General features: G+C 45.1%; 1 protein-coding gene across 3 annotated transcripts in view; it reads left to right on the top strand.

Moving 5' to 3' along the window:
* Positions 1–24,862, top strand: part of LOC119169137 (lachesin-like) — a 157,691-nt gene that overhangs the window by 109,057 nt on the left and 23,772 nt on the right. For all 3 annotated transcript variants that reach the window (XM_075893930.1, XM_075893936.1, XM_075893928.1), the window contains exon 5: positions 15,380–15,508. In XM_075893930.1, the coding sequence (XP_075750045.1) occupies positions 15,380–15,508 (129 nt within the window). The remainder of the gene's footprint in view (positions 1–15,379; positions 15,509–24,862) is intronic.

Here is a 24,862-nt window from a genome sequence, read left to right as displayed (position 1 = left end):
GACACCCCACCAGTAATGATAGAAGTCAGAAAAGCTTTGGAGAGCATGCAAAGGGGCAAAGCTGCTGGTGAGCATCAGGTAACATCAGACCTGCTGAAAGATGGAGGACAGATTGTGTTAGAAAAACTAGCCACCCTGTTTACGAGGTGTCCCCTAACGGGAAGGGTACCAGAGTGTTGGAAGAACGCTAACATCATCTTAATACATAAGAAAGGAGATGACAAGGACTTGAAGAATTACAGGCCGATCAGGTTGCTCTCTGTAGTATACAAGCTATTTACAAAGGTAATTGCTAACAGAGTAAAGAAAACATTAGAATTCAATCAACCAAAGGAACAAGCAGGATTTCGAACAGGCTACTCAACAATTGACCACATTCATACTATCAATCAGGTAATAGAGAAATGCTCAGAGTATAACCAACCACTATACATAGCCTTCATAGATTACGAGAAGGCGTTTGATTCAGTAGAAATGTCAGCCGTCATGCAGACACTGCGGAATCAGGGCATAGATGAAGTATATATAAACATTCTGGAAGAAATCTACAGGGGATCAACTGCTACCATAGTGCTTCATAAATAAAGCAACAGAATACCAATCAAGAAGGGTGTAATGCAGGGGGACACAATCTCCTCAATGCTATTTACCGCGTGCTTACAGGAGGTTTTCAGAAGCCTAGAATGGGAACAGTTAGGGATAAGAGTTAATGGAGAATACCTTAGTAACTTGCGCTTCGCCGATGACATTGCATTGCTGAGTAACTCAGGGGACGAATTGCAACTAATGATTACGAAGTTAGACAAGGAGAGCAGAAAGTGGGTCTTAAAATTAATCTGCAGAAAACGAAAGTAATGTACAACAACCGCGGAAAGGAGCAGCGCTTCGAGATAGGTATTAGTGCACTTGAAGTTGTAAGAGACTATGTCTACTTAGGGCAGGTAATAACCGCAGAGCCTAACCGCAAGGTTGAAATAACAAGAAGAATAAGAATAGGGAGGAGCACATTCGACAAGCACTCTCAAATTATGACAGGTAGATTGCCACTATCCCTCAAGAGGAAGGTATATAACAGCTGTATCTTGCCGGTACTTAGCTACGGAGCAGAAACCTGGAGACTTACAAAGAGGGTTCAGCTTAAATTGAGGACGACGCAGCGAGCAATGGAAAGAAAAATGGTAGGTGTAACCTTAAGAGACAAGAAGAGAGCAGAGTGAATTAGGGGACAAACGGGGGTTAAGGATATCATAGTTGAAATAAAGAAGAGGAAATGGACATGGCCCTGGCATGTAGCACGTAGACAGGATAACCGCTGGTCATTAAGGGTAACTAACTGGATTGCCAGAGAAGGGGAGCGGGTTAGAGGGAGACTGAAGGTTAGGTGGGCAGATGAGGTTAAGAAGTTTGCGGGTATAAATTGGCAGCAGCAAGCACAGGACCTGGTTAACTGGCAGAACATGGGAGAGGCGTTTGTCCTGCAGTGGACGTAGTCAGGCTGATGATGATGATGATGATGATGATGATGATGATGATGATGATGATGATGATGATGATAGATGATCTTAACCCAACGTAACGGCTGTTTCTTTGAGGTACATATGTACTGATTCCCGCAGCCCGGAGGTTGGTTCCATGTCCCCAAGGTGTGTACCTTTCTTAGCTGTGCAGCGAGGTCAGCGCTTATAACAGAATAATCGGCACCCGTATCTACCAGAGCGGTCAGCGGGTGGTTGTCGACAAGGACAGAGATACGAGCAGAGACCCGTTTGTCGTCGATGGCACACGTCGGTGAAAGAATGTCGTCGGATGTCGGCAGACAAATCGGGGGAGGGTCTTGTAACGGTCGATCAACAGCGGCCTCACCCCCAGAGGTCGCTGTTCTTAGTTTCCCCGGCGCGGGCTTGTGGATCTAGGCGATCTTCCTGCAAGGACGTCCGCAAAGGTCGATTGTTGGCGAGGTGACTTGGAACGCCGTGGAGATGGTGAGCGAGATTGGCGACGCGGAATGGTTGAGGATCGTTGGCTTGCCAAGTATTCGGCGATAGCACGGGGCCGCTAACCATTTCTGGGTCGACGAGCATCCGGACGAAAGCCAGGAAGACCCATGTGTCTGTAGGCGCACTCACGGTAGATGTGACCTGGTTCACCACAGTGATAACATAGAGGCCGGTTGTCGGGAGCACGCCATACACTGGATTTCCGTGTAAGGGGTGGGTTGCCGTACTGCGGTGGTGCCGAGTAGAACGACGGTGCCGTCTGCAAGGTGGACGGACGGGACGGATAGCCAACAGCCGGTGCAGGAGTACGTAGTGCTTCCGCGTACGTTAATAGCGAAGCTTCGGCTGGACGCGGGGCCGTCATGGGTTGGACTTCGGCTGCACGCAGAGTCGTCATGGGGTGCACCAGCTGCCGGACCTCTTCGCGAACGACATCCGTTAGAGCAGCAACAAGGGGCGGAGAAAACACCACGTGCAGCTTTTGCAGCTTCTCGCGCACAATACTGCGCACGAGCTCCGTCAGGTCTTTTACAGTCGTGACGCCAGGTGTTGGCAGGGCCGACGACACTGATGAAAGACTGCCAGGATGCTCATACTGGTACGAACGCTGCCTTAGCATTCTCTCCATTGTCGTGGCTTCGCGGAGCAAATCCCCTACAGTGCTGGGAGGGTTTCGCACTAGTCCCGTGAACAGCTGCTCTTTCACTCCCCGCATTAGGAGGCGCACCTTCTTCTCTTCCGTCATTGAGGAGTCGGCTCGCCTGAACAGCCGCGGCATGTCCTCAACGAACATGGCAACACTCTCGTTCGGACGCTGGTTTCGGGAATTGAGGAGCCGTTCCGCTTGCTCCTTTCGGTCAGAGCTTCGGAAGGTATTTCGCAACGGGTTGCAAAACTCTGGCCAGGTTGTCATAGTGGCTTCATGGTTTTCGAACCAAGTGCGCGCAGAGTCCTCGAGATAAAAGTAGACATACAGAAGCTTTCGCTGCTCGTTCCACTCGTTGACGCTGCCGCAACGGTTGTAGTCGTCAAGCCAGCCGTCAACGTCCTCGTAAGGGTCACCGTGGAGCGGCTTCGGAGTTCGCAGGACGTTGAAGAACCATGGAGGAGGCAGCGTTGATGTTTCTTGGGTTTGCGTTCCCGCACTAGCCATAGTACTGCCGAGTTGTGGAAATGGTCCGAATTCAGGAGGTAGGCCTAGTTGTCGCCTGCTACGCCGTAGGTCAGCGGGTTCTTCCAAGTCGCGACTAGTGTCAGGACCTCGCTGCTGATTGCAGTGCATACAACACTACCCAGCACCTCCACCAGAAAATGTCACGTGATCACAGAACGACCACAACGTCTGTTCACAGGAGCAGCACTGGACGTCGAGCCGAACCGAACGTTAGAGCACAAGCACACCAACCGTCCTCTTCTTCTTTCACACCATGGCACATACTCGCATTGGCATGGCTAAACCTCGTTCCGTGCCTGTGGCATTACCACAGATTGGATAGCCATCACTGCATCCCCAATTCACGCTTTACGAACATTACGGTCTATTTGAAAAGAAGTTTCGAGTCCTGGCATGGTTCTGTGACAGAACACTTGATATCCATGCTGAATGGTGGGGTTCGATTCCTGCTTGTAGATAGACACTTTTTTATTTACATTCGTTGGTTCCACGCTGCCTATGTCAGCTTTTTTTTAACGCTCACGCGTGAAAATTACCCATGCGTGTTCTCGACATTTCTGGGTAGCACGAAGTGTTAGCTACCCGTGGCGCATACCCACATACCAGTGGCACATACCCGCCTGCGAGTATGTGTCACTGTCTGGAGTAGAGTGTTTTCTTCGAAGTTGATATCCTGCATAAAACAATAGCCCGAAGTGTGATATACCGAATAATATGATATCAGGGTCGTGCCATTATTCATCTCATGGCCAGCGAGTCATATTCGTCGAACCATGTTACCCACCCATGCTATTTGTGATTTACCCAGACTTTAAGGGGTGATCATGAGAGCACCCAGACGTAGGCGGCTATAGATATATCTATCTATCTACGTAGATAGACCCCAAAAGTGCTTGGAGCTCGCAAAGAAATGCTTCGCAATTAAAATATCTGGGGCACTTTAGTGTGCCATAACGACAAGTAAGTATTTAGGGTGATATATTACGAGATGTCCAGTGAATGTTAGAAAGATCTAATTATTTAGCTTCATTTGTGTATGCCAAAAGATCAGTGCAGCCAGAAAGGTCTGTCTGGGTGAACCTTATTGTGCAGTTGAACTACTAGAGAAAAACGATGTTATGATTAAGTGTGAACATTCGATGAATGTTACATTCGAAAGAACTGCGACGTGGAAGCCCCAGCTTTTGTCGATGCCAGTGGCCGGCGCGAACTTCGCACTGAATCATGCGTCATCGTGAGCTCCTTCATGACGTAATTTTTGTCGACGCGGACTCATCAAGTGTGAGGCCTACGGGACGTCTTTATGTTTTTCTATAGTAGAGTACCTTGTACTCTAAACTGTCAACAACTTTTTCTAAACACTGAACTGTTATCTTCGTTCAGGCAACAGGCTGTCTTAACTTTAATTTTGTACGGCTGCTGTTATGGTTGTGCCCTCTTCCCGAATAAACACCAGCAGCCAGCGTTTCCTAAATGGTTGAGGTGTTGCAGAGGTCATTGATAATAGTATCGTTTCTGGTAAATATGTGAACGAGCTGCAGCAAAACAAGAGGAAAATAACAGTGCTACACAGTACAGCGATGGACCATTGCCATTAATTTCTGCGCGTTTTGTAGTTACGTTCGTTTTCTTTCCACCGAATAGCAATAGACGTATCAAGCGGACAGGTTAGTGGCGATCAGGTTACACGCTTCGAGCAACGTACTCAATCGAAGTGGCCGTGAATGATACGACGTTTCATGGAATAAAATGGTTTGTTTTCTTTGCTCTGCCAAACACATTACCGATGACACAAGTGCAGAATGAGGGGACCACTGAGAGAAATGATGACAAAGAAAAAGAAAAAAAAGAGACTGAATGAAAAGAAATTGTAGATGTTGAACGAAGCCATCGGGGAAAGATGTAGTGGGATACTTTTTTTGCCGACATCGGGACCTGTACGCAGAGTCAAAGGTTGAAACAAACGAAAAGCATTAGCCGGCCTCCCAACAAAAGATGACGAAGTTGCCGCAATTTGTATACTTCAGATCCATGCACCAGCCCAAAAACTCACGCCCAATCAATTTCTCTCCTCCCTCTTCCTACAGCTCTGGCACAACACGCTCGAAGAAAGCACGCAGCAGAGAGTCGTGCGTGACATTACAAACAATGGCAGGGATTGGGCACTGTAAAAAAAAATCCTGGCTCGGAGCGTTAAAAACGAGGTACTCTGGCGGGACCAACGGTTGCAATCTTTTCAAATTAATGGGTCTGGAGTTACAAGCTTTCCTCCCCGAAGGGCCCCTCGCAGTCAACGGCTGGCGGCCCTCCATTGAACACTCGCGTCTTTAACTGCAGGCGAGCAGCGAAAGCTACACCCCCGCACCCTGCCACAACGGGCTACAAACGATAACAGTGAACCACAGATGGCTTCGGAGCCCCGCGACTTTTCGAATCAAAATCCCTGCTATTAAACTCGAAAACCTCCTCAATCTCACTCACCCCCGCTTTCGTCTGTCTTCCGATCATTCCCTCAGCCTCGTGCTTTCGGCTCTTTGCGACTGCTTGAATTCAAGCAAGCGGGTTCCATTGCCATCTGTCGTCTCGAAATCGCACTGCATCTCGACGCTCTCGCCTCCTCCTGCGGCGGCATTCTCTCTTTCTACAGAGAAGAGCGCTTGTCCCGCGCGCGCATACAGCGTACGGCGCCGACGCTGCACCGCTGGCCCGAAACGCTAGTCGAGCAATTAGTCAGGCGGAGTGAACGGTCGCTGCCCACCCCCACTTCCGCGAGCCTCCAACAACGACCCATGCGCGCGTATCTGCCACGCTCCGTGAAAAGGGCCACTGCTCTGAGGGAGGAAAGATGGCCTTAATCAATGCTCGTGCGTGCCGGCGCTGTCACCTCGGAGGGTGCCGGCGTCGCTTAGGCACTTCAAGAGCCGCGTTGTCATTAAGTAACCAAGGGGCTTTCCTCTAATGACGCGTATCACCGCTGTTTCCTTTCGAGAGCGGCGGCGACTGCAGTCGGTTCGTGGGAGCCCGACCAAGAAGAGGTGGCCGACTCGCGCCGAGGCATCGCCGTCCAAGTGTCGCGTTTTCGGCGCCTTTTCCCGTAAAGAACTGGATTCGAGAACTGGCCTGAAAATGAGGAGGCGAGAGGATAGCGAGATCGGGGTCAGAAAAGGGGGAGGGTAGTCGAGCCGTTGTAATTGAATTTCTGATTACAAGGCGGCACGAACACCCCCCGACCAGATGGGTCTCCCCCGTAACACAGGGAAGGAGAACGTCACGGTCGTAATGAACACCGTTGTTCTTTGCCACCCCCTCCCCTTTTTCCACTCTTTCCTTTTTACTCTGGTGTACCCGAGGCGAATTCTACGCTAGCTAGACGATGCTGCCACTCGGCGACAAAAATTGTCTCCGACTGCGCGTTTCGTTCTTGTAAGACCCCAGCTGCGCACTCGCAAGAAGCAAAATAACACTCTCACATTTTACGTACAAAACGATAGGTGCCCTTGTCGCTAGTACGAAAGACGGAATGAAAGAAATCTGTGCCACTTTGTATCAGCTCAAGTTTTCTTGTAACGGTTGAAAAAAAAGCAAGTGAAAGAGAGAGAGATATGAAAAGAGGATACCCTGATTTTATTATAATTTCGTCCTTGCGTGGGGTGAAAAAATCTCCGTCTTTTTTTTTCTTCCGTTACTGGTAGCAGGTGAGCTAATTCTGTGAGCCCGCACATTAAATTTAAAAGCAATGGCCACAGCATTTTAGAAAATGGTGACCTATCGCATGTAGATGCTTCAAATAATATTGCCTTATGATTGCATTTGTAGCTTTTTCGTTGTACTTATAGAAATATTTTAACTTTTGGCTTTTTTACAAATAGTTACGAATGATTGTCGGTTGTCGTATTTCTTTTGATTTCTTTGTAGACTACGCGTAAATACTTAAGAATGTGCGCGCAGAAATTGTCCACATAGAATGATGTTCAAAAACATCGTCCATTTCTGTGGAGGTGGCAATATTACACGACTGGCGCACGCGAAGTTTCCGCCTCTTGAACGTTTAGAAATGTATTGCTGCATGAAGAAGTGGCAATATTTTTACGTCGTCTTTTGAAGCATACTCGAAGCCCACCACGTTACTAGATGGGGGCTTACTGTATAAGAGCAAGCAGGAAGCTTGAAATATTCTGAGGGAAATTCGACTACATCACGCCGCATGACTCATTAGAACACCAGCTCCCACAGTTATCCATAATTGGGCCTTTGCATGTATGATTTCTGCCGAATATAGCATGGCGCTAGGTTTAATTTTTTTTTTGCAATGTTCACCACGTATATTAACGATTGATTCGAAAAATTGTGATCCACTGCATTCTGTGACGATAACTACGTCTCCTCTAAAAGCTTTGATGGACAATACTACTTTTCAGAGCTCATCCTCAACTTCGGCGCTCACTCGAATGTGGTAATGCGTAAAAGAATTTTCTCCTGAGGGCACCTTTAGGGGCGAAGCGCCTTAGGGTGTGGGTTATTCCCTCCTCTGTAGTAGTAGTCAAACAAAACGAAGAGACAGATGAGGAGGAAGAACAGGAAGTAGAACATTATTTGAAGTGAAGGGGTAGAATAAGGGGAGCTCGGGAGCATGTAAAATGGCCAAGGAAATTACTCGTGCAGACTAACACGCGTCTTCTTGCCTTCTTGTCATCCTCGCCTTCTGAGCCCGCGCGCCACGCTCAGTGGTATGAAAGCAGAGAGAAAGCGCTTAATGCACGCGACAAATCCCTGTATCTGGATGAATTAGAAAAAAAAAATTGTGGCAGTCGATTTGTAAGGTAAGAGGCTTTTTTATTAAGGCCTTTTGGGGATCAATTAGAAAAGTGTTCCCACATTAAAAATGTTGGACGCCTCTAAGAATGCGACAAACACGGGTGATGCACGCAGTGACTTTTAATTAAATAGGACAGCATGTCATGTAATGTCTAAACCAGCGGGCTTCAATCCTCGAAGAGATGTCCGCCTAGGTGCATCAGTGGCTGGGGTTCTCGGCTGCGAAGCCGATGGTTGCGTGTTAGATCCCGGCCGTGGTGGTGAAATTTCTAAAGAGGAGAAAATGGAAAGGCCCATGTACCGTGCAATGTCAATTCAGGTTAATGAACACCAGATGTTCGAAATTTCTGGAGCCCTCCACTACTGCGTCCCTCATAATCATATCGTGGTTTCGGAATGAAAAACCCTACATAATATTAGTATTATTCTCAAAAGCGGAAGTTTTTCGCACTACTTTTGAGGTATTAGACTGGCAAGTCGTGATGGATGTGTGCGTATCTACGAGTTTCAAATTTCCAAAATCATGCGAGAAAAAAAAAGTCACCTTGATATGTGAGAGTGCACAGTGTCCCCATTGACGCACGTGCGCGAATCTGCCGATATGTCGCGATGCGCATGATTGAAATATTTTATCACATCGCACCCATATAGAGCTGGAGGCTTTTTATGTGTGACGTAGCTTTGGTACTCACTATTTTCCGGAGTGAGAGTGTGTCTGACAACATGGTATTGACGGTGGCTTGAGAAATAAGACGACCGTGATTGACTTCGACTCTGATCCACACGTGTTCGTTGAATGTGTATACCTAAAATGCATAAAATACAAGTATGCCTGGAATAGTTCATGTACAAGACTGATATCGACGTCTGCCGAAATAAAAAGATGGACCGTGAGGGACCAAGTTTCAGTCTCCTAACTACTGCCGCAGTATTTCTCCTTTTCTTTCAGACCTGATCACATAACATAGGCATAACTTTAGGTGGAACCTGAAAATTTAGAAGAGAATCCGGATTTCACCCTTTTGCTTAAATTTACAAATCGATTTTTTTTGTGATGCGCAGAAAAAGAAGAAAAAAAAACAACTACCTAAGCGAAATACCAGCTCCTCTCAACCATCTCATGCCACAGCATAAAAGCATAATAAAGTAGTTAAATGAAGTCTTACAGTTCACTCCTCTTTTCCACTATTGCGATCACAGCAAACGCGGCTTAACAAAGTTATTTCGTTGTACAGGTATGTAACAGTGCCTTTCGCTGACACGATTCGAATCAATATTTGTGTGTTTGTTTTGCACGCAATCACAGATATATATTTCATCTTGGTTAGTATAAATAATGAACGCAAACAGTGAAAGATATAAATGGCAACAGAAGACGCAGAAACAGCTCTACCTACTATAAACATCACAATCAGTAGCTACGCCTTGAATTCGAAGCGACTTATACACAAACAAGAAATCTTCTCGCCATTTAAATGAGTATTTCTTTCACTTCAAATCTATTTTATCGCATCTTATTTGTTTCGCGAAAGTAGGGCAGTTCGTTCAGCAGGCGCGTATTGAATTCTAGGTGCCGACAAAATCTTCAGCTTGATTGTAGAGGCGAAACAACTTCACCTTGTTATGGCCTTGGGGGGGTTGCGACAGTGGCTTTGTTTGCCGACGTTCGTCAACATAATTTTCCGCGAAAAACTGGACGAAGCAAAGGCCAGGCCAAGCTGATCGATGTCTCCGGAAGAATTCGAAACGTCCGGAAGAGCTCCCTGCGAAATAAAGCAGCCATTTGGACTGCTTGCTTGCGGTGTCGTTTGGTAGCCATTTTAACTATACTCGGTGGCAACTTATCTTGGCAATGGAAAAGCTTCGTGGCTACGAAGGTGGGGTACCCTGATATCCGTGTTACTGCGCAAACAGCCCAGTAGCTTGCAGCCAATTTTGATTCCATTTCTGGTTGTGCTTGCCCTTGACCTTTATCGACAATCTTGAAAAGCGGCTGTTCATTCCAGCGCACAAGTTGCCGATAACTTGCTTGCTCGGTTTTTGCAATCACTTTCCGTTACATTTTCAGCATTATTTCTCAGAGAACAAAACGAAGAGTTTGAGGTGGCACATGTTGCAGCCGGCATCGGGGACACCATGCACTGTGAGAACAGACGGGGAGAAAACGTGGCGCTGTAGAAAAAAATTCAAGGGGTAGGAAATTCTGTTTCTACATTTTTACACGCTTTGAACATTTTTTCCCAGTGGATTCTTACACTTGTTTTAATTTGATAATAAACGAAGCTTTATTGTTTCAATTTAGGTTAGTCTTAAACTAGAGAAATAACCCGCCGCGGTGGTCTAGTGGTTAAGGTATCTTGAATGGTATCTGCATTATGCAAACGCCGATAAAAGACATTCTCGTTCACCAGTAATAGGCCTTTACATCACATCTCAACGCCCGCCGCGATGACCTAGTAGTTTTGGCGCTGGACTGCTGGTCTGAAGGTCATGGAATCAAAGCCCGACTGCGCAGGCCGCGTTTTCATATGCTTGAGTCGCATTTACTTATAGTTAGCTGAACCTCATGGTAAAAAGTACCCATGGCCCTCTGTTGCCATGCCTCTCATAGTGACGTCGCTGTTTTGGGACGAAAAACCACAACAGTAATTATTACGTACTGGCAAGTATTACTCCAATCTGGATTGATTCAGTGGTTGCTCACAGTAAGCGTTGTAGCAAATAAAATGTGTTTGAAAAGGGAAATCAGAAACTCTCCATAAAATTCTGCCTTAGCTACGAACTTCAAGTTACGGTCGGGAAGAAAGTCGCGGCGGCTTATAGGTCATATCGTTCACCCCTTCGCTTCTTCAGAAAGATGATAGTGAATGCTAACATAAACACGCTTGCTAGGTTCAGTATCAGCCTGACAAGTGATGCTTGTTGTAATACCATACGAATGGTACGATCTTGTTTTACATGAACATAAAAAATAAGTACCACGACAGCACGCATTGATAGCAGTGGCACACGCCACACGAATCTATAATTTTGCTCACCCCTTAGTAGGCCAAACTAGTAGACATCTTGCACTGGATTGAATATAAATATTATAGGCTACACTAAAGGTAATATGTAAACTGTGACTGATGAACGGTTTATATGAGAACGCTGCGCAGTCATAACACTGAGAGATAACCACGACAATATATTAACGCTGTTTCTTATCGAAATTGTTGGTGTTAAACGTCTGAAAACGTTATGATTATGAGAAGCGCTGCATGAGAAGACTCCGGAAATTACGACTAGCTAGAGTTCTTTAACGTGCCTCCAAATCTAAGCACACGCCAGGCTTCATGTATTTTCGCCTTCATTGAAAATGCGGCTGCTGTGGCCGGGATTCCATCCCGCGATCTGCGGTTCAGCAGCCGAGTGCCTCAGTCAGTAGAAGGCCATGGTGTGTGGCTTACAACATTTCACGTGCGTAAAGAGCGGTGTTTCTTCGTTATCCTGTCTAAGTGGCTACTTGTTTAAGCCTCCTATGGTGCGCTCGTTCATATTTCAATACAATATCTTGCACGAGGGCTCGTTTTATGTTTGCGCTTCTAGAACCACAAAGCCCGACAAGTACGACACTTCATTAAAATATCAGGGTTAGTTTTCCTGGAAAGCTCAATTTCTGTACGATCACATCTCCACGTGCACATTAAAGTCGCATGTATTCGGTAGGGGTGTGCGTCACTTCGTATATATGCCCGAGTGTCCTAAAGCAAACTCTCGTCGAATAGCTGTGACAACATGTGCAGGAAGCGAACACGACATTTGAAGGGGTACTATTGCCCTATTTTTTTATCTCTTAAAGAAAGACTGGCCAAGCATTGTAATATATGAAACAAAAAGGTCGCTATAGAAAAAGCATGCTGCGTTGCCATAGTATCAATCGATACTTCAAGCAAGACATTACATTATACCTACATTGTACGTTATAAGGGGGAGTGCTGGGGAAGCTATTGGAGGGCACCATCAGCTGTGGCTTTTTTGTGCCCCTCATGATAACGTCTCAAGTTCACCTTACGTTCGTCACTGATACGTGTCCTTAATATTGTTTCCGCTTCAACGCTACTGTCATCGCCCAGTCAACAAAATCAATTTGGTGGGACGCACATTTAAGGTTCTTGCCAAAGTTCAATGACACGAAGCCTCATTTACGACGAGATAAACGAAAAAGCTTTCCGTAGCCTGCATAACGAGTCCCCGGAAACCCTAGATGCTCGAGTCAATCACGGCGTGGTGCGGTGCTTGACTTGGGGCGTCCCCGGGTTGTCGTCCCGGCGTAAAGCGTGCAGCTCGGAACACGGTGGCTCTCACGAGCGCCAGTCCCAGATTCGGTTACCGCCGAGGCGCTCCCTCGGTTCACGTGCCTGGCAGCGCACGACAACGAGCCAACAAGCAATCGGAAGGCAAGCAAGAGAAACGATGCTAGGAAACGAAACACAGAAGAGGTCAGAGATAGTAAATTAAACATTTAAAAAACGATGAAGAACGAGAGAGAGAGAGAGAAAGGAAAGGAGAAGTGAACGTGCGCAGTGTTGGGGCATTGCCGTAGTCCCTCGCTTGTGACCTGGCTTTTGTCAAGCGCCTAAACAGCAGGCTTCTCCCCGTGACAGCCGTGAGAGCGGGAAAACGTTAACGCGCAGGGCTAGAAGAGGGCGCTGCTCGCGCTGTGCTCGAAAGTGAAACAAGGGGAAGATTCAATTAGGTAGGCTTTAATGGAATAAAAGTTTTGCGTTTCGCCCTATCAATTTCTCGCACTCCGCAGTAACCCCGACCGACCCACGCGCCCGGCCTTTCGTGATCCCCGCCATTGTTCCCCTTCGACTTCACTCCCTCTTCTCGATATCTTCCCTACACCGGGTTTGAAACAAAAGGTCTGCGCGATTATGAGGGAGCAGCGAGCATTTTTATCCGAATCGTTCCTTGCTTTTTTCTTCTTTTTTTTGCGCCACAATTTGGCAGCCTTCGTTTGCCGACAACTTCTACGGCGTCACTCTTGCAGCTCTGGAGACGCGCACAAAGATATCCCCCGGCCGTTCTACGAAAGAAAAGCAGGGCATGTCTTAATGCCGCAATTACAAACACCGCGAAAGAAGAAAGAATGAGCGTTGAATACCGGTGCAGATGAAAGCATGTAATGCATGCCATAATTTTTTTTCTCGTCTTATTTTGCGGTTACTAATCCAAGGAAGTTTGCAGGAATTAGTAGGAATAAAATTGTAAAGACGTGTAACGCAGACGTGTGGCGAGCGGTTGTTCAATCACTGCACTGAAGCAAAGAAAAGCTGGGTCGGGTTCAGTGTTTAATGGAAGCGTAACTTGGTTAACACCAACGTGGTCTGCAACGCGCTCCCCAAGAAGTAGCCATAAATGAATTTCTGCTCGTGGAGGAAAGTCGTGTCTTGTCTGCATGGCATGAAGCGAGTCAAATATAATGTGAACAGAAGCTGCAGGTTTCTTACTTTGACTGAAGCTTCGTTTTGAGTTTTTCTTTGGGTCTATTGAGCATTATTTAGTCCGCCTTGATGCTCACTAAGAAACGTTATAAGGTTTTGTAATTAGTTTCCAGACCAGCCTGGCTCCGTTTCAGAAGCATGCTCGAAAAACCTCCTTTTTGCTTACTGTAATAATGGTGCTCGCTTATTGAATAAGTGGGAACCTTTAGGAAATCATGCTTCATCCATTTTGAGAAGCATGGCGGCTTTAGCAGTTGGGGGAGAGGGCGGGGGTGGAGATGAAGGAGGCCTTGTTTTGTCTTTTTAGCTTTTTCTTTCATCCTTGTTAAAATGAAAATGAAATGAGCGTGAAGGTTCTGTCCTGTCACTTTAAATCTATTGCAGTAAGCATTCGAAGTCTGAGTTCTCAGATGATATGATTGCAGTCCGATGGATACCATGAACTATGGTTGAGTGGTTTTTGTTCAGTATATGAGTAAAGGCATACCAATGAGTCACCGTAGCATTCTCGAAACATAGCGCAAGAAAACATTAGAATCTGATGGGTTTTTTATTTATTTATTTATTCACTATATTTTCCCCTCAAGGTACAAGGTACATTAAAGAGAGGGACCATCATATATGCATATATAATAGTGAAAATATATTGAACTTCACAAGTATTACACAGCATATAACCTAAAAAGAACGTAAGTACAATAATACAGACAGTAAATATACAAAGTGCTTCGCAGTAGAACAAAACAGAAAATTTCGCAAAGGCTAAATGTAGGTGTTCAATTAGTTAAGAAGTAATTTTTAAAATGTATGGAAACGCTTTTCATAGATCCAGGAAGCTGATTTCATTCCCTAGAAGTCATCGGCAAAAATGACAATGAATGGGAAATTGTGTTATTCTTGGGCACCGGAACCTTCTTACGATGGTCGAGACGCGCTGATATGAAAGATGTGGCATGAGGAGTAGCCGGCGCCACGGATTGGCACCAACCTCTCCTTACACACATTGAATTAAAAAAAAAAGATGTGGCTTGTATCGACTGTGAAGATACGTTGAAAATTTGTCGAAAATATATTTCCCCACATTTATCTCATCTTCTTTGCTATTCACCCGAAAATTCGAATATAGACAACGCAGAGAGAAAAAGGATAATCTGAATCGCTCAAACAATTTCACTCTGTGTGCAGGAGGCACGGTGTTTAGAGCTGATGGGTTGTCTTGTTGAGCGAAATAAGTTCCTGTTACAATTTTAATATTTATTTGCCGCACCTTACGACGATGACAAAATAAATTGCGAATGGAGGAGCGAACCCTGGCAGCTGAGTCGTTCTCGAGAGAGTCGGCGCCCAAATCCTCCTGGCTTTGCCCTAATGTTAATAAAGTTCGCTTATTCAGCTTGTTTACTCACGTAGGCAGAGATTAGGCGCACGAGAAATCAAGATGTACAATTGATTAAAAGATGAAATTTAAATGTAATAGATACTGAAATTCCTTGGTTAAAATTCTTAAGATCAACAGACTTGCACGAGCGCCTGTAGACTCTTAACGATACCATATACTGCACAAGACTGCCGCTCTGCATGGCGACGTTATGTGTGCACGTGTACACTTCCCCTCTCTTTTTCTATTTATTTACTTTTTTTTCAGCATCCCTCATCCATTACCCCTGTGCAGGGTAGCATATCAGTTATGCTAAACTGGTTAACATTCCTGCATCTCCTCTCTTTCGTCTTCCTTACATTGAATAGATTGGCATTTAAGCTGATACCTCGTTGTCCTTCAGTTTAGTTGATCTCGTAAGCATGTTTATCAGCTATCGAGGGGCCAACCAATTATGACGCCATAACTTGAATGCCATTTGAACGATGAAGGTTTTAACTCACCGTTGGCCTGTTCATGATTACAGTTTCATCGGTGAAAGGCACCTGGCTGAATATCACCAAGGTTTCCCGCCTGCACATGAGTGCCTACCTGTGCATCGCATCCAACGGTGTGCTGCCCTCGGTCAGCAAGCGGATCATCCTTGAAGTCAGCTGTGAGTACGGCACCAGCTCCCTGCTCTCTTCTTGCCGCGTTTTCAGTTATGGTGCTAAACTACTACTCGTGAACTGTGGGCGAATTCCGTATATTAAACGCCAAGCGAGCGTACAGAAAAGAAGATGGAAATTAGAAGCCACATTAGAGATGACAGCTTGTGAGGGAAGACAGCGACCGGCTAAAAACATGCAACAAAGAAATTAAAACGTTCGTTCAATTGTCAATATCACTACAGCCATCGTAACGAGTGGAATTGTATTCGTTAAAAGAGCAGCAAGAGAAGTGTCGATCTAGTTAAGATACAGAGAAATCGCTATTTTTACCACCATTAGATGAATCCCTGTCTGGGCAAGACGAAAAAAAGGCGAGGAGGGATCAACTACTTCCTGACTTATCGTGACTCTTCTGTGATTTACCTAGGCATGCGAGGAGATAATTTCAGCCATGGATAACGTAAATGCATTTTTTCTGTACGCTTGGCGCCTGAGTGTATAACACGTAATAGCAAAAGAAAAACAATATAAGGACAGAAGTGTTTTTCTGCCTTCTTCGACCTTTGACGACACTGATTCCCACTTCATCCTCTTTCGTGTAAATTCGCTTTATCTCTTCCTAAGGATAAGAAGCAGGCATTGGAAAGAGCAATTAAATGGTTCAAAACAAGTTGACAAAGGTATGTTTTGTGCAAGCTCAACGTCGATAAGCGACTGAACAGAGAAAGGAAGAAAATTAAAAGCATACAAGTTTAGCCAGTGGCTAATTGTTGAGTAGGTATTGCTTTTTCAATCGTTGAAAATGTATTTTCTCGCATTTATCCCATCTTCTGAGTTCCTTACGCGAAAATTCGAGTACAGATAACGCAAGGAGAAAAAGGGTAATCTGAATCGCTGAAACGATTTCGCAGTGTGTGCAGAAGACGCGGCGTTTGAAGCTGATGGGTTGTCTCCTTGAGCGAGATAAGTTTGTGTTTAATTTTACAATTTGTTTTTGTTTGCCGCACTTTACAACTCCAACAAAATAAATTGCGAATGGACGAGCGAAGCCTGGCAGCTGAGTCGTTCCCGAGTGAGTCGGCACCCAAATCCCCTGGCTTTACCGTTCGCAGGCTGAGCGTCGTAGGAATCGAGATAAGCCTTAGCGCGCATCCCCAACGAGAATAAAGATTTTAAGCACGTCTTGATATCCCGCTCGGTTGCTTTTTTATGTCTTTACGTAAACGTTTCGCGCATGCCCATTTCGTTCAAGGGCAACAAAAAAAAAACGTTCACAAAATCTTATAGGAGCGTCGAAAAACGACGCTTTCGTAGAGACGTAAACCCAGCTGCTATAGAGAGTGCCCGAAAACGTGACATGAAAAGACGAAAGGGTTATTGTCGTTTTCCTTCAGTTGAAATTCTACTTTATTTATTTTTTAATTTCTACTGGGTGCTCTGGTGCTTCAGCAATGCGCTTGCTAATGACTGAGAGCATTTCTATGGCGAGGCACGGTATAACTCACGTTTTAGGGCTGGCTTACCGAGTTTCAAACTCGCCATGAACTCGGGAAGGTCATAAATACAAAACGTTCATTGATGTGCTAATATTTAGTCGTATACACCTAATAATAGTGATAGAAGTCGAAGCGCTGTTGATTTTAACCGTAGTGGACCCCCTGTGCCTGATGAACGCGTTGATAATGAATTCGTTTGTCGAGATCGCCATTGTGGGCGGCCGCAGCAACATCTGGTTCAAGTTCCTCTCGCTAAAAACTTCTTTTTTCTTTTTCGCTGTGTGCGCGCCCTGTTGTGGCTGATAGAAGCCCTGTTTAACCTGCGGTATTCATAGCATCAGGCGTGGCAGGAAAACAGCATCCGGTATCGGTACACAGTTGTAAAGTATAAGAAAGAAATATGCACATATTACCTATCTTTTTTTCTGCTTAGCTCAGTGTTGAATTGTGACCATTTGGCATGGTGGGGATAGGTACGATGCTGTGAGGCACACAGACTTCTGGGAATACAGAAGCTGTGCTAAGATGCAATTAGTCACGTTATTTTCACGAATGCTTCTTTTTTGTGAAAGTGAGTAGCCGACTCGAACATCTCCCATGCAATCATATAACATCTGTGCGTTCTAACGCGTCTGATAGCACGATAACTGGAAGCTACGTTAGAAATGTCACAGTTATCAGGCACGCATATTTAAGGGTCTATTACATCCAAAGCTAGCAGTGAAAGAATATGTCCTTTTACCTTTCAGCCTTTGGTGTATGAAGTTTAACTCCATATCTATGTATTTTGTGTACGACAAACTTTATCCTGAATAACTTTGTACATATTGAACTAAAATGCACAACACTCTGGTTTCACATGTAACAAAGCTGTATTCAGAGGCACCAACTCTCTTTTTTTTTGTTCTGAGTTTTGCGCGCGCTAAAAAAAGTTGCATAATGGGCACCACTAGCTCACTCTTGCTAATAAAATTGGCCTTTTTTGTGCATAGCGTTGTATTGTCAGCGGGGCGTAATAAACACAGCGGTACTTATAAACGCTTATGTATGCCTTTGTAGTATAAAGAAACACACCACAGATATGGTGTGTTGATGTGTCTCAGATATGCGCAATAATTGATTTCAAATCACAATACGCACAAGTATTAACGCAGAAACCAGAGCAATACTGGTTGGCACTGCGGATGGGATTTAACTTTAGGCGTTTCGGGTGACGCACAGACAAGTCGACAGGCAGACAGACAGACAGACCAAAATTTTTGCGTTGAAGTATACCAATAATAGGGCGTGGTTTTAGAGCATGTGGTGATAGAGCATGACTGACTAGTAAAGCCCCATTTTTGTTTTGTAAAAATGAAAACTCGGCATTGCAGTTGCTTCAAATAAGGCAACGAGGGTTCATTACAGTCAAAAGCTGTAAAGCTTGCCATCAGGGTCAGCCATACAATATGCAAATTGATTAATGCATCATTCTCTTTTACCATTTTGTACATAAGGAATTTATGGTACTTACTCGCGTAATTTTTGCCCTCGCATAGTTTGCGCACCCGTAATATTTAGCCAGTCTTACTTTTTATACGCTCCCGCATACGCTCCCGTAGCATACGCTCATACGCCCCCGCATACGTTCCCGCAGCATAGATCCCGCATGCTTGCAATTCTATGGTGATGACCTCCTAAGGTTGTTGATGCTGAGGTTTATCTTCTGTCATGTTGCCCTAAAACTACATCGAATGTTCAAGGTAAGTGTCTTTGTGTATCACCTACTGACATTTCAGGAAATAGTGTTTTTTTAATATATATACCAAAGCTTGAAAAGTGTTAGTTATACATAAGCTTACTCACAGTTGTTTTGTGTCATGTAGCATTGCTAATATGTATATTTATTATTGCACAGAAGTCCTGAATGGACTGCTGCTTGTTTATGTTTAACTATACCTTTAGAGGAAGCAGCGATGACGTAGTGGTTAGAGCATCCACCTCGCATGCAAAAGGTCCGTGGTTCAAACCCCGGTGCCACGCTGTTCCCAACCGGATAAAAAAAAACCGCGTGGTGATGGGACTGCATTACGAGGCCTGGGGTGCGGCCTCACCGGTAACCACCGCCGGGAACGCACTCCCTCACCAGAGAAGGATTGGCCACCCTGGTGCAGTATCTGGCCACTACCTCCCACATGCATACGTCAAATAACTCACGGCCCTCAGTCGCCAGCAGCTGCGAAGCAACTGACCACGGCGGCGGCCAGATCTGCAACGCAGCAGAGGGTGCTAAGAATCTCTGGATCCGGACAGGCCGCCATTGGAACCTGAACTTGGCAACGTTTAACGCTAGAACCTTATCTAGTGAGGGAAGTCTGGCTGTACTATTCGAGGAGCTAGAGGGTGTTAAATGGGATATAATAGGGCTCAGTGAGGTTAGGAGGACAGATGAGGCCTATACGGCACGTTCTTTGCTATCGGGGCTTGGCTGACAGAAGAAAACTGGGAGTGGGGTTTCTAATTCACAGAAACATAGCTGGCAACATAGAGGAATACTATAGCATAATTGAAAGGGTGGTAGGTATCGTAATTAAACTGAATAAGAGATACAAGATGAAGGTGGTACAGGTCTACGCACCTACATCCAGCCATGATGACGCTTCAGTTGAAAGCTTCTATGAAGACGTGGAATCGGCAATGAGTAAGGTAAAAACACAGTATACTATACTGATGGGCGACTTTAATGAAAAAGTAGGGAAGAAGCAGGCTGGAGACCAGGCAGTAGGAGATTATGGCATCGGTACTATAAACGCCAGAGGAGAGCTACTAATAGAATTCGCAGAACGCAATAATTTACGAATTTTGAATACCTTCTACCGAAAACGAGGAAACCGCAAGTGGACATGGAGGAGCCCTAATGGCGAAAATAAGAACGAAATAGACTTTATAATGAGTGCACACCCAGGCATCGTGCAGGATGTGAAAGTGGTTGGCAAGGTACGATGCAGTGACCATAGAATGGTACGGTCTCGAATTCGCCTAGACTTGAGAAAGGAACGACAGAAACTGATACGCAAGAAGCCAATCAATGAGCTAGCACTAAGAGGGAAAGTACAGGAATTCAGAGTTTCGCTTCAGAACAGGTACTCGGCTCTTAGTGAGGAAACCAACCTTAGCATAGATACAATGAATGATAATCTGACGAGTATCATTACGGAGTGTGCCGTGGAAGTTGGAGGCAGGGTAGTTAGACAGGGCACTGACAAGCTTTCCCAGGAAACGAAGAATCTTATTAAGAAGCGTCAAATCATGAAAGTCTCAAGTACAACAGACAAAATAGAACTGGCAGAGCTTTCGAAGTTGATTAATAGGCGTAAGGTATCCGACGTAAGAAGGTATAACATGGAGAGAATTGAACACGCTCTGAAAAATGGAGGAAGCGTCAAAGCAGTGAAGAGGAAACTTGGGATAGGCAAAAATCGAACGTATGCACTAAGGGACAAAGAAGGCAAAATAACTACCAATATGGATAGGATAGTTAAAATAGCGGAGGAGTTTTACAGAGATCTGTACAGTAGCTGGGACAACCACGACTTTAATACTATAAGAACTAGCAGTAACCCAGAACCAGCAGTAACCCAGTAGCAGACACCCCACCAGTAATGATAGAAGAAGTCAGAAAAGCTTTGGAGAGCATGCAAAGAGGCAAAGCTGCTGGTGAGGATCAGGTAACATCAGATCTGCTAAAAGATGGAGGACAGATTGTGTTAGAAAAACTATCCACCCTGTTTACGAGGTGTCTCCTGACGGGAAGAGCACCAGTGTCTTGAAAGAACGCCAACATCATCCTAATACACAAGAAAGGAGATGACAAGGACTTGAAGAATTACAGGCCGATTAGCTTGCTCTCTGTAGTATACAAGCTATTTACAAAAGTAATTGCTAACAGAGTAAAGAAAACATTAGAATTAAATCAACCAAAGGAACAAGCAGGATTTCGAACGGGCTACTCAACAATCGACCACATTTATACGATCAATCAGGTAATAGAGAAATGCTCAGAATATACCCAACCACTATACATAGCCTTCATAGATTACGAGAAGGCGTTTGATTCAGTAGAAATATCAGCTGTCATGCAGGCACTGCGGAATCAGGGCGTCGATGAAGTACACATAAACATTCTGGAATTAATCTACAGGGGATCAACTGCTACCATAGTGCTTCATAAAGAAAGCAACAGAATATCAATCAAGAAGGGTGTAAGGCAAGGGGACACAATCTTCCCAATGCTATTTACCGCGTGCTTACAGGAGGTTTTCAGAAGCCTAGAATGGGAACAGTTAGGGATAAGAGTGTATGGAGAGTACCTTAGTAACCTGCGCTTCGCCGATGACATTGCATTGCTGAGTAACTCAGGGGACGAATTGCAACTCATGATTACGGAGTTAGACAAGGAGAGCAGAAAGGTAGGTCTTAAAATGAATCTGCAGAAAACGAAAGTAATGTACAACAACCTCGGAAAAGAGCAGCGCTTCGAGATAGGTAATAGTGCACATCAAGTTGTAAAAGATTATGTCTACTTAGGGCAGGTAATAACTGCGGAGCCGAACTACGAGATTGAAGTAACTAGAAGAATAAGAATGGGGTGGAGCACATTTGGCAAGCACTCTCAAATTATGACAGGTAGATTGCCACTATCCCTTAAGAGGAAGGTATATAACAGCTGTATCTTGCCGGTACTTAGCTACGGAGCAGAAACCTGGAGACTTACAAAGAGGGTTCAGCTTAAATTGAGGACGACGCAGCGAGCAATGGAAAGAAAAATGGTATGTGTAACCTTAAGAGACAAGAAGAGAGCAGAGTGGATTAAGGAACAAACGGGGCTTAAGGATATTATAGCTGAAATCAAGAAGAAGAAATGGACATAGGCCGGGCATGTAGCGCGTAGACAGGATAACCGCTGGTCGTTAAGGGTAACTAACTGGATTCCCAGAGAAGGGAAGCGGGTTAGGGGGAGACAGAAGGTTAGGTGTGTCGATGAGATTAAGAAGTTTGCGGGTATAAATTGGCAGCCGCAAGCACAGGACCGGGTTAACTGGCGGAACATGGGAGAGGCCTTTGTCCTGCAGTGGACGCAATCAGGCTGATGATGATGATGATGATGATGATGATGATGATACCAAGAAAAGCTATTTCCTTTGAAAACCTTGAGCTCCTTCCTTCTCCCAATATAGTGTAGCAAACCGGGCGCTCACTTGGTTGACATTCATGCCTTTTCTTCCTCTTCCTCCTCCGACTCTCTCGACTAACTAGAACGTTCGTAGAAGATCGGAATGGTAATTCATCTGGAATATACTACCGACTAAGTTTATAAAAGTGAAGCTTACTCCCACATAGGGCCAACAGTTGTAGCTGTGGGACTCCTATATGCACAGCTTTAACAGCAGTTAGTGGCGTGCAGTGCGGCATCACTGGAGAAATACGCAATTTGGCCTGAAACTACTGGCGACTCTCGCGTTGCCAGCTGGCGTTCATGTTCGTGTGTGTCAAAACGCGCTATCGTAACGGCTCGGACAGCCTGTTTTAGTGTGTGCTAGGCAACGAGAAAGCACCTTGCTCGGGCCCTAGGTTTGCAAAAAAAGACACTAAAAAGTCAATCGTGTATGTCACTCCTCTAATATTTTAATTCATGACACAGAACCTCCACCGTATTTTGCAGTCAATTCCTGCGAAGCTATTGTTCTCCAAGATATTCTACGATTCTCACGCATCTATGACAACGCCATCTAGCAATATTCGAGAAGATACCCTAACACCAGACATCTGGAAATGTTTTTCAAACGACAAAGCTAAGCTATGCCTCTAGCTCGTTCGGCGTACTTCTGGCGATTTTCTTTCTCTTTCCAATCATCTTTTTTTCATTGCTGCGCTTTCGTAACAGTGGCGTAATCGACAATGTTTTGCGCAGCGGTGACATCAGCAGGAGATAGAGAGGGTGTTGTTGACTTCTTCCACACTCTTCAGTGTGCGTTCAGTTTAATGGTAACGGATCGTCCAACCTTAGACGCGAGGTAGATGCTTCAATAGAAAGCGCTTGGCGCACCACAGAGTGTGTGCTGGTGAAAACATGAAAGCAAAAGAGTGCAGCTACACTGCTGCTATGTGGCTTCCTGCCGCCGACGTGTTTTGCAATACTACATTCGCGGTGTCACCCCACACGTGGCGCTCCTTTCGCCGCGATGACTGGCCGACGCCGTGGCGTCTGCCCTGCCAAGCACGTATACTCACGAAACAGTACAGGAAATGACAAAAATTTACTCTTATAGTAAAAAGGTACAGCTAAAAAAGTTTCGAAAGCGAACAAGGCATTGCTTCTGTGGAAGACGTGTGTAGAATATTACGGTTTTCGACTTCGATAAAAATTTACTCGCAATATTTATATCATCATTTCTGTTCATAGTGATAGAAACTGTCATTTTTCTCATTACGCAGCTTTTTTTATTCATTTTTCAAGCTCACACGTAAGTAGCTTGTTAGTGTATTTAGACTGCTTGATTCATATCCTTAAAAACACGCTACCAACTTATACTATATTTTCTTACCCCCCTGCCCCATTACGTATACCATGGCTTAGTATAGCTATAATTATACCCTAGCACATTTGTACCACAGCTTATACCCCGGTTTATGCCCATGGGTGCATTTTCCTGCACACACACAACTCAGTTTTTGAGTGATTAGGACTTGTGCGAACGCCTATGAGTAGCCCTGCACTCCCACATGTGTCAGCGTGTTGGCTTATAAATTATTTCCTTTCGTGATTTCTTTCTAAGCTTTCTATTATACATTTGCCAATGCCCCAATACAAGGTAGCCCAATGGCGAGTATAGCTACATTCGTGGTCACCTTTCTTCTTTCCTGTTTTCTAGCTTTTGTCTTGACCAATTGACTAACAATGTGAGCAGGCGATTCACACAATTCAGACCATTTTTCTGACTTCTAACAATCGCCTCTGTGCGCATTCAGTTCATTCAGGCAATATTTTATGGTGGCGAAACGGAAGAAAAGAATTCATATGAGCGGAAGAGGCAAGCGTAGCTACAGCCATTGCAAGGTCGCTGCCTTGCTTGACTTCCACGTACCTCTTTATTTTTTTTTTAACCGGGAAAATGCAGGTCGCTAGGGCGTTCCATATTTTGGTGAGTGGAAATTTTCGTGACACAGAAATAGCTGGAGCACTCTACACACTAAAAGGTAAAATGACGGTACAGGACCACTTCTCCTGTGGTATACTGTGTCCATTTCGAGAGTCCATAATCCGCGACACACTTGCTGTCGTCTTGCTCGGGCCGGCATTTACACAGTCTTCCCCACCTCCGAACGACAGGCCGTGGGCCTGGCTGACTACCCGGTCATGATCACTGGGTTCACGGACCGTTAAACTACCTGCTACTTGAAGCTAATTTCTATGTGTGTCTGTGACACCACATCGTACTATGCTGCAAAGCAGGCTTTCGAGGCTTTCGAAATGAAAGATATCACAATAAAAGATGACACACGTCACGGCATAAATACATACGCTGCAAAAACTTACAAGCTTGAAGAAGCTAGTTAATTCAAAGGTACTAGCTGGAGAAGCATTTGTGATTTAGTTGCAGGGTGCGTGTGATTGGCTATAGTTAGAAATTGTGTGCGACGTCAGTGTTTTATGCCAAACAGCTTCGCTGGGCATTCAACTTCTCATCTTAGAATGACTCCACAACCTTTGTTGTTGTTTTTAATCTAAATGACGACAATTTATGGTCAGTTTGTACAGTATGCACACAATAGCCCAGTAAGAAGCTCTACTCGCTGCGATCAGCTTCCGCGAACTTTTCCTAA

The sequence above is a fragment of the Rhipicephalus microplus genome, chromosome 1 (genome assembly GCF_043290135.1).
Source record: "Rhipicephalus microplus isolate Deutch F79 chromosome 1, USDA_Rmic, whole genome shotgun sequence".
In the NCBI taxonomy this organism is placed as follows: Eukaryota; Metazoa; Arthropoda; class Arachnida; order Ixodida; family Ixodidae; genus Rhipicephalus; species Rhipicephalus microplus.
This window is presented reverse-complemented; position numbering and strand designations above follow the sequence as displayed.